Source organism: Lottia gigantea, assembly GCF_000327385.1.
Source record: "Lottia gigantea unplaced genomic scaffold LOTGIsca_117, whole genome shotgun sequence".
Taxonomy (NCBI): domain Eukaryota; kingdom Metazoa; phylum Mollusca; class Gastropoda; family Lottiidae; genus Lottia; species Lottia gigantea.
Genome location: NW_008707167.1, coordinates 38237 through 49178, shown reverse-complemented (window position 1 = coordinate 49178; position 10942 = coordinate 38237). Strand labels below are relative to the sequence as shown.

Below are 10942 nucleotides of genomic sequence, written 5' to 3'. Positions count from 1 at the left end.
ATAGACCTAGGATATCCTAGAATCAATGTTAGAAGATAAGAACCTAGGATATCCTAGAATCAATGATAGAAGATAAGAACCTAAGATGTCCTAGAATCAATGATAGAAGATAAGAACCTAGGATATCCTCGAATCAATGATAGAAGATAAGAACCTAGGATATCCTAGAATCAATGTTAGAAGATAAGAACCTAGGACGTCCTAGAATCAATGTTAGAAGATAAGAACCTAAGATGTCCTAGAATCAATGTTAGAAGATAAGAACCTAGGATATCCTAGAAACAATGTTAGAAGATAAGAACCTAGGATATCCTCGAATCAATGTTAGAAGATAAGAACCTAGGATATCCTAGAAACAATGTTAGAAGATAAGAACCTAGGATATCCTAGAATCAATGATAGAAGATAAGAACCTAGGATATCCTAGAATCAATGTTATAAGATAAGAACCTAAGATATCCTAGAAACAATGTTAGAAGATAAGAACCTAGGATATCCTCGAATCAATGTTAGAAGATAAGAACCTAGGATATCCTAGAAACAATGTTAGAAGATAAGAACCTAGGATATCCTAGAATCAATGATAGAAGATAAGAACCTAGGATATCCTAGAATCAATGTTAGAAGATAAGAACCTAAGATGTCCTAGAATCAATGTTAGAAGATAAGAACCTAAGGTGTCCTAGAATCAATGATAGAAGATAAGAACCTAGGACGTCCTAGAATCAATGTTAGAAGATAAGAACCTAGGATATCCTAGAAACAATGTTAGAAGATAAGAACCTAAGGTGTCCTAGAAACAATGTTATAAGATAAGAACCTAGCATATCCTAGAATCAATGTTAGAAGATAAGAACCTAAGGTGTCCTAGAAACAATGTTATAAGATAAGAACCTAGGATGTCCTAGAAACAATGTTATAAGATAAGAACCTAGGATGTCCTAGAAACAATGTTAGAAGATAAGAACCTAGGATATCCTAGAATCAATGATAGAAGATAAGAACCTAGGATATCCTAGAAACAATGTTATAAGATAAGAACCTAGGATATCCTAGAAACAATGTTAGAAGATAAGAACCTAAGATGTCCTAGAAACAATGTTAGAAGATAAGAACCTAGGATATCCTAGAATCAATGTTAGCAGATAAGAACCTAGGATATCCTAGAATCAATGATAGAAGATAAGAACCTAGGACATCCTAGAATCAATGTTAGCAGATAAGAACCTAGGATATCCTAGAATCAATGATAGAAGATAAGAACCTAGGACATCCTAGAATCAATGTTAGCAGATAAGAACCTAGGATATCCTAGAATCAATGATAGAAGATAAGAACCTAGGATATCCTAGAAACAATGTTAGAAGATAAGAACCTAAGATGTCCTAGAAACAATGTTATAAGATAAGAACCTAGGACATCCTAGAATCAATGTTAGCAGATAAGAACCTAGGACATCCTAGCGCTAAGATCGTTTTTAGAATATTTAGCCAGAATTTTTAGTATAAAGCCTGATAAAAACAAGTTATTTGTAAATAAATTATTAGCTGAGGTGATATCAAGAATTTTTCATCAATTTATTTTAGAGTGTAGTTGATAAGAAGAGAAAGGAGGAATCTTCTAGTAGTCATGGTAACCAAGATTTATCTAATTCTACAGGTACCTTTCATCTTTTATTCTATAAAAATAAAATATCTATATCAAGTAAAGTGGTGTCAAAAGAAAATTTCTTGATAAGTTGTTGAAAACTGATGAATTTATTTGAGCTTTTGATGTATCTTGCATTATTGTCAGATTTTTATCTTATGTTGGTTATTTTCAGCATCTCTCCCAGGAGTTATCCCCCCTGATCAAATGGCAGAGATTTCTCAATTACTATCGCAATATCAACAACAGTTAAACCAAGATGGTGGATCAGGTCAAAGGTCAAACCAGCCAGTGTCCATGATGACGGCATCTAGTAATATAACATCAATGCTTGTTTCAGCTTTAAATAATTTACCTAGGTGAGTTGTCTTTCCTTTATAAACAGGAAGTGGGATGATAGTTTTCAGTTGATTATGGTGGTGCTTGATTGGAGAGACTGAATAATTTGTTCCAAATTTTGCCCCAATTGAACAGTATGGAAGCTGACATGTCTCCACCATTTTGAATTTAGTCTACAAGTTCTATTTTTTTGTGGACGAGTTCTGAAATTTGTTCCAACTTGTCTGCTGTTTTTCCATCATAAGAAGCAAAGTAGGATGTAAAACTCCAATTTATTTCAGTAATTTCACCTGATTACATCCCTAAAGTTCCACAAGATTGTTAATCTTTAAAATAAATCTTTTCTCTTGTCAGAAATCAGAATGGTGGAAAATCAAAACCTAGTGCTAAACTTTCACCGCGATCAAATCCACCTAAAAAACCTACAACACAAAAACCATCTACATCAGCAACTAAGGTAGGTCGATACTTAAAGCGAAAGGAGTCTGCAGTAGTCACCCAGAGGTTTCTAAAACCCTCTACCTCTATTTGTTAGAAATGCCTCTATCTGACCTGTACATGTTTTCCATCTTTTGGCTTCACATGCATCATTTCACCAATATCTGTCAATCAAATGAATTGTATTTTCCCTAAATCTGTTGAAGATGAATATCATTTTCTCCTTTGTTGTCCTGCCTATATAGCTCTCATGAATCATTGGTCAATATCAAAAATAAAAAATCTGATGAGTTCAAAATCTATTAAAATTAGAACAAATTTTGGTAAATGCATTTTTATTGAATGAAATTAACAGCAACACTAACAGTAATATAGTTTTATTCTTATTATTTTATGTAATGTTAATATATGTATGTTTTACCTCTATCTTTATTTATTTGTATCAAATATGTGGAATATGTATAATATATAATGTATATAGTGTAATTTTGGCAATGAATAAATAAATATAGTTCTATACAGTCTATATAAATATTGAATGTTTTATAGGTCATCATGATTTCAATTATAGTATGATATATTGAAAAACAATCATTAGTTCTATAAATATAACTCTATTATTATAGGATACACATCATGAAGTAAAAACAGAAGGACCCAAGAAAACAGATAAAAAGACAGTAGCTGTTAAACCTCAGAAAAATAAATTCTGGAAATGAAAGGAAATTGTATTTGTGATAGCTATGTTTGTAGAATGGTTTAATAAATTTAACAGAGTAACTATGTCAGATCAGTCATAGTTAATTTGTACATTGTGCTTTACTGGTACAAAATATTAGCAGAAAACTAAGCAAGTGTGATATGAAAGTATTATCTATGTAATATGTATACAAGTTGCTATGTAATTTATATAGGTTGATATGTGATTTATATAGGTTGCTGTGTAATTTGCGTAGGTTGCTATGTGATTTATATAGGTTGCGATGTAATTTATATAGGTTGCTATGTAAACTGTGTAATTTATATAGGTTGCTATGTGATTTATATAGGTTGCTATGTGATTTATATAGGTTGCTATGTGATTTATATAGGTTGCTGTGTGATTTATATAGGTTGCTATGTGATTTGTATATAGGTTGCTATGTGATTTATATAGGTTGCTGTGTGATTTATATAGGTTGCTATGTGATTTATATAGGTTGCTATGTGATTTATATAGGTTGCTATGTGATTTGTATATAGGTTGCTATGTGATTTATATAGGTTGCTGTGTGATTTATATAGGTTGCTATGTGATTTATATAGGTTGCTGTGTGATTTGTATATAGGTTGCTGTGTGATTTATATAGGTTGCTATGTGATTTATATAGGTTGCTGTGTAATTTGCGTAGGTTGCTATGTAATTTGTGTAGGTTGCTATGTAATTTATATAGGTTGCTATGTTATATATAAAAGTTGCTAATTAATATAATTATATATTGGTTGCTATGTTATATATAAAAGATGCTAGGATATATATAAAGGATGTTATGTTAGATATATATAAACTGCTATGTAATTTGTATATATATAAATATATAATTTAATTCAGTTTATCATATAGGGTTTATAAATTACTGTGATGTAAAACTAAGCATTAAATATTACATATATTACATGACCATTAGAATTTTCTACAACTAACAGAGAGCATATACCAAGGTTTTGTTCACATCCTAAGCAATAGAAGACACCTCTAAAATACATCCCAAAACCAAAGCCTAAGTAATGTTGGATTTCAATATTTCCTATGTAACTATTGAATAAATGTATAAAGAGAAGTAATTTGACAGTGTTGTCTGAAAGTAATATAGAGTTATATATTATAAAGATGTATATACTAGAGAAAGGTGCTGAAATGATTAACTTGTTTAAAAACTAGATTATTTTTATTGTTATTTTATCTATTTATTTATTCAGCTTTCTATTAAATCTAGAATTTTATATTTTAGTTTTCTTCTTGAAGCTTGGTGAGAAAAGTATTTTTACGAGTAACTTTATGTTTCATTGGAGAAGTGTGAATGATATTAATGAACAAGGGATGATGAAGCAAAATAATTGTCTTAAAACAAGCTAGTTGGCTAGAATTTACATTACTGACTGAATGAAACTATACAGTTGGCAACTAGAATTTTTACTGACAGAGGAACCCTTATTGAAAAGTATGACAGTACTATTTTGTCATCTTCTGTAGAGGCAGAGCCAGGTTCACCCTACAGACAGGCGAGGAAACACTTGACTCACTGACTTACTAAATATATCTAGAAAGAGAAGTGGGCATTGGAACTTTTGATATTTCTCACTGGAACCCTTTACTAAGACATTCCAACCAAAATTGATCTTTAATAAAAACACTAGAAATTTAAAATAGACATTTATTCACTCTCTATCTAAAATAACAATATAATAAAATTATATCCTGAGATTTCTATACAGGGATCAAGGAAGCAGATAATTATTGTGTTTAAGAACAAATTTGTGTCCTAGCAACATCTTTAAAGCATCTAAACTAACATACAAACACTAAATACACCTTAAAGAGCACATAATTACTACAAATTGGCCTGTGGGGTAGGGGGGCATTTGACCAATTGTACTCCCACTTTATTTTCAACAAATCTAAAAAAAAAAACGATATTTTTTTGCCCAAAAATATGTGCTAGAATGCATCTAATAAATTCATTTTTTTGGGAAGACACAAAATTTTACTCAAGATTCAAGTTGACAACAGAAATCTCAGACCAAGACTGCTTGTGTGACCGCACATTAAGAATTTATTGTTGAAGAATGACTTTTCTTCATACAAATAACACAGACAATTCATTTGGTATCAAAATAATTTTAAAATTCAATTTACCAACAAAACTAAGAAGTAAAAATTAAAGAATCTGAAAAAAAAGTTGTGTTAAAATCTCATTAAAAAGTTGATAAATTCTTTGAAACAAAACAAACTCTAACAATAGAATCTATATAAATAAACCAAATATACACAAAATATACAAGAAGTAGGGTCTAGTCACAGTCAAACTTCTCGAAAGGATTGGTAATTACGAAATTAGCCCCATGTTCAGACGGGAAAGCTTAAAAATATGTACCCTCGACAACTTTTACATGATATATGGATATAATATCTGGTAGGGCAAAAAAAATGCTTCTGATATTTAGGACCCTGAGTATTATAGTGAAAACTAGGCCGGATTTCGTAATCTTTCCCAGGCACATCTTTCTGTTGCAAACAAGATTTTTTATTATGTTAAACAACCATGTATTTACCAGGTCAGCTACATTAATGTTTAGGATTTCAAAAATATGATAGTATTGTCTTAACCTTTGTGGGTGACACCCAATTAAGTAGGCAGGTACATTATTCTTCAACATCTTTTTGACATTGATAAGAAATAATGTGGCCTGTTTAAACTCTGTAGAAATGATTAAAACATGATTAAAAAATTATATTTACATACACAGCATATTGGCAAATAAAAACTCAATCTTTGGCAACAAAATGACTGAATATTAACAACAATAATACTAAAAACAATATCAAGGGAGTCTGTCTCTCAAATTTGCTGCATAAAGATTGTGGTGAGCGCACACGGACTGCCCTTGTCGTAAACTTTTAGAGCCTTGCCAAGAGTTTCACAGACTGGCTGCAGGCAAACGAGGAGACAGAATCTCAAGTTGGTCGTTTCCCCCTATGATACAATTGAAGTCAAAATGAATCTGATTGGATGATGAAGCTCTATGGTGTCTGCAATAATCTTGTAGTGGAAGTCCTGGAGCATGTGAGATTTTACTCAAAATATTAACAGCGATATGATGCGTGCCATCACCATTACAATACAAAATAAAAATTATTGAAAGTACATGTACTGTATTCCCCTCCACTTTGATATAAGAGCAGCTGAATAACAATAATCAGTAAAGATGGCTAACACACTATAAGTTATACTGGTCGGGTAAATTATAGCTTTATCATTGATCATATTCACACAGTTACTGATTGGTTGACAGATATCACATGGTGTAAATACTGTTTTTTCATTGGTTTCATTATAAAGGTGTTTGATTTGGCTACCAAATGTCGAAAATGACCATTTTTGTTGACTTTCACAAATTAAAATGCATTTGGCAGCAGATCTTATTTTACACGGTAAAAATATTCAAACACAGCATTGGTCATATATAGCCATAACCTCTGATTGGTTGACAGGTATCACATGGTATAAAAACAGCGTTTTGATTGGTCTAATGTCGAGGCTGTTGATTTGAAATGGATTATGACTTTAGCATTAGTCACATATATACACATAGCCATAACCTCTGATTGGTTGACAGGCATCACATGGTATAAATAGAGTATTTTGATTGGTTTAGAATGGATTAGGTTCGTGAGGTAATACGCTACGTCGCGGGTAAAATGTATGATCTACGTTATAATGTAAGAGATTTATGAGACTAGACATATAAATATCAGCGAATCGTCCCAGTCGACGAGAGAAATACGTTGGATTATTATGAGTTCGGAATAAACTTCCAAATCTTGGATTAAACATAGCTTTTAGTTTATATCTGAAATAAAAAATGTCAAATGATGAAATTACTATTAGTAGACAACTTGAGGTTGCTTAGCCTCATTCTTGGCAAATCTCAACCTAGTCATAAATTTCCGGTTTTCAGAAATACAGTAACAGTGCCGGAGTCAGGTTGATGTCGGAGAGGGGACGAAATATCTGAGGTTGCCTAACTAACCTAGTTATGAGAGTCATGCCCATAAAACTTGCATTAGGGGCTGCGAGGGGAGGCGGCTGTTACTGAAGCAATATTATAGTATAATCATCTTAAGATTTCGTGGCACAGTAGTTATAATTGAAAAGCAACAGATCTAAAACAGATAGAACTATAAAATATATGTCTTACCTTATTTCATCTCGTTCTTCTAACCAAATCTCAATCAACTCGGCTGAATCTAAACTTGATTGATGCTGAAATACAAATATTTACACTTTCATCAAATATTAGGATTAATTTCAAATTTACAAAAGATATAAATTAATTTACACAAAATACACGACTAGGTTTGTGATTTGAATATAATACATTGATATTGGACATCATCATGTGACATCACTTGGTAACAAGCTGATTGTGTATATAAATATTTTTCAAAACATGAGTGTTTAAAGATGGATTTCCTTATTTTTTAGTGTCAAGTTAAGCAAACTATTTGATTAATTGGTGTTTCTAATGAATTATCACGTATTCTTAATCATATCATTATGTAATTATTGTATATAATTTTAAAGTTTTAACCATTCATAAATGTCCACGTACATACAGTCTGTATAAAAATACTTTATGACCTTTCTTGATCTGTCACTCATTGGAATTATGCTGGTAATTCTCTTCTAATTTAGCTAATTATGAATTAATTATAGACATGCGAGACAAACTGGTATTTTTCAAAGTCATTAGAACACCTCTACTTTCTATCCATATAAGTATTAGCATTTTCATTTAAGGGAACCCATCTTTAAAAGGGAATAGTAGACAGGGTTATATAAGCTGTATAATGTTTACTAATAATAAATAATATTACCTGAGATTCCTCTAACTGCTGAACTAATGACACTAACCACTTGACATTCTTCTGATATTCTACAGTATTCATCTTTTCTACATCATTCTATAAATAGAGAGTTAACAGACGTCAACAGGGATGTTGATTGACCGCTAGACCAGCTCAAATGTCCGTCTTTGGCAAAGGATATAGATTGGACAAAGAGTTTTGATCAAGTTTCAGGCTTGACAGTAGTTCAGTGGGAGCAGAACTGAGAATGACCCTAGTTCTTAAACTTTCAGATTTCATTTACCCCTTTTTAACAATAAAACTTCATTGATATCTCCTGGTTCACCATAAATACAGTGAAATATCGATACAGCCAACTGCTGATACAACATAACTCTACGATTTCAAACTGTCCCTGAAGCCCTTACATTCCCCATCCCTGTGAGTCTGACTTGTAGAGTCAATATTGAAACTGTTGATAATGAAGATATATTAAGATTGATGTAACAATCCACCTACCTCTAATTCAGGAATTATACCAGCAGTTCTCCACCCATGTTTTAATGAAGGATCCTGAAATAACAGAAACAAACACTATGATTTTATATAGACAGTTTTTTTTCTTAATTAATTAATTAATTTCCTACATTGAATTTTGAATTCATTGAATCAAGCAGTTTGAATCCTCTAAAAGTGGTTGACGCCTTGATTGCTCATAAATTGCGGAGCAGACAGCAAAGTAGAGAAAACCACATCAACACTGTTGGCAATAAGTATTCTCGAGAAAAAATACTGAGTTGACAAACTTTTAAGCATCAGGTGTTAGGATAGAGTGAGTTTGACCTGCCAAAGGCTGAGATGGGCTCCACAGGCCATTCTTCCAAATGTAAATTATAAAGTGGAGGGGAGGGGCTCTCTGTTCTCACACCCACTGTACAAACGTTACTGGCAACAGACAGTAATTACAGCTCAGCTCTCATAATAGGATCTGGGGAAAAAATTTCAAATTTCTTTGGAAGGATATCTTGAGTAAATATAATTAAAATCCAACTTACAGCTAAATCACTGTATACATGATCACCAAAATATAACACTTTGTTTCCAAACCAACCAGTCATATCTTTTAATCGTGAAAAATTCCCTTCTTGATAGACACGCCCCTTCTGGAGTTCCGTTACTTTACCCCAGGACTGGGTGTTCCTGACTTCATCTAGTTCACGGAACGGACTGAAAATAGATATGATATATAACACAGTTTAATGGAGAGCCTGTAGAATACAGGAATTCAGTTTATTGTTATATTTGGGGGCAGAAATCTCAAATAGAGCTCTACCTCAAACAGAACACTGTCACTAATTACAGTCTGCAGCAAATATCAGATTCCAAAAGCATAAGTCTGCACTCTACTTGTACAATACATGCGTTTAGTCTATTCATTTTCCTCTGGTACACAGAAGAAGAATGACATCTGAAGAAGCAATCCAAGATGACAGCTGTAGATCCCATTCACAAATCATCCAAGAAGAAGGCCTTAACCAAGCCTAAAGTGCCTCTATAACATCTCTACCTATGCTGGGATCAAATCTGTCACTTCCTCAAGGTAAGAACAATTGATGCCTGTGCCAGTGCTTCTGCGAGTGAGCCCAGTGTTGCCTTTCACTTCCTATTATCTTTAAGTTAACTAGCATCTAACTCACTGAGTCAACATGTGAATCAAGACAAAACTAAAGGTGTGTACATACCGGGAAGTTTCGTTGAAGAATTTCGGTTTTCTAGCGTTAGTTATAACAACATCGAACATTTCTCTCCAATCTTCACCAATCATAAATCTCATACCAGCATCACTAGAACAAGGGCAATAACTCTTTATATGATAGTATAATAATCATATAGTAATATTAGCTTCTCTGGTTGCATCATATTGCATGTAACAAGGACAATAACTCTTTATAAACTTAATTGAGAGTTTTACATGAATATACCAAATATACATTATTAACTATGTGGACTCTCTGTAAGGAATGCTGAGTTGACAAACTGGAACAGAGAGTGGTATTAGGTGATCTGGAAGAGTAAGCATGGTCTGCCTGGGAAGTAACACCGCACAATAAAGTAATATGATATATTTTTTTATGTATTCTAACGAATAGAACTAATTGTCCACTAGATAACCAAATCAGATCAAAACGCAACTACACGTAAACACATGCTTATAATGTTACTACCATAATGAATTCATGATGTGTAGATCTACATACCATAATGAAATCTAGTCATCATAATTCCAAATTATAAAAACAAATACTCACACGAAATTAAAGCCACTGTTTGTGATGAGAAATAATTTTTTATTAGACGATCTCAATCTTTCTAATAAATATTTTGTTTTTTCACATTTCATTAGGTACAAATCTAAAATAGAATCATAGTGAGGACAACATTATCTTTCACTGTTGATTTATCTTCTAATGCCTGTTAACAAAATTATTTATCACATGATATGCTTTTAGACTATTATGATTGCTTTGGTTAGAGCATTGTCCTAGCAAAATCGCTTCATTGCACACTACAATGCCTTGCCTGTATTTATCAAATCATGATTCAAGACAGACAATTAGCACCTCAATCAACATAGAATTCAATATAACATATTGTAAAGATATGTTTACCAACCTATATTGTCCATGATTTTTTGATGTAATAAACCTGAAGAATGGATTCTCTGAATACAGTTCTACAAAACAGAATTCATTTGATTTAATTTGAATCATAGAAAGTTATTACTTCAGGATTACGAACTGTTCCTAAACCTTTTGAACACATAATAAGACAAACTGTTTTGTATATTTCATTGTTTCAATGTATGAAGAATATAAAGACTAACCCTGACATCATAGAAGACGTATTCTG

General features: G+C 32.2%; 3 protein-coding genes across 3 annotated transcripts in view; 1 reads left to right on the top strand and 2 right to left on the bottom strand.

Annotated features, from left to right (window-relative positions):
• Positions 1 to 1854: 1854 nt before the first annotated feature.
• Positions 1855 to 3143, top strand: LOTGIDRAFT_171578 (hypothetical protein; the record flags this gene model as incomplete). The annotated part of the gene is made up of 3 exons (XM_009047779.1): positions 1855 to 2006; positions 2341 to 2443; positions 3051 to 3143. The coding sequence occupies 3 exons, from the start codon at positions 1855 to 1857 to the stop codon at positions 3141 to 3143; spliced, it is 348 nt and encodes a 115-aa protein (XP_009046027.1).
• Positions 3144 to 3302: 159 nt separating this feature from the next.
• Positions 3303 to 3551, bottom strand: LOTGIDRAFT_78711 (hypothetical protein; the record flags this gene model as incomplete). Its single annotated transcript, XM_009047778.1, has 1 exon — positions 3303 to 3551. A coding segment is annotated over one exon (249 nt), but the record flags the coding sequence as incomplete, so codon positions are not given.
• A 3285-nt stretch (positions 3552 to 6836) lies between these two features.
• Positions 6837 to 10942, bottom strand: part of LOTGIDRAFT_137693 (hypothetical protein) — a gene marked incomplete at both ends in the record, with an annotated part of 17014 nt that continues 12908 nt past the window's right edge. Inside the window, 8 exons of the mRNA XM_009047777.1 lie at positions 6837 to 7035; positions 7384 to 7448; positions 8063 to 8149; positions 8552 to 8605; positions 9088 to 9259; positions 9775 to 9876; positions 10342 to 10444; positions 10706 to 10766. Coding sequence (XP_009046025.1) covers positions 6837 to 7035; positions 7384 to 7448; positions 8063 to 8149; positions 8552 to 8605; positions 9088 to 9259; positions 9775 to 9876; positions 10342 to 10444; positions 10706 to 10766 — 843 coding nt within the window. The remainder of the gene's footprint in view (positions 7036 to 7383; positions 7449 to 8062; positions 8150 to 8551; positions 8606 to 9087; positions 9260 to 9774; positions 9877 to 10341; positions 10445 to 10705; positions 10767 to 10942) is intronic.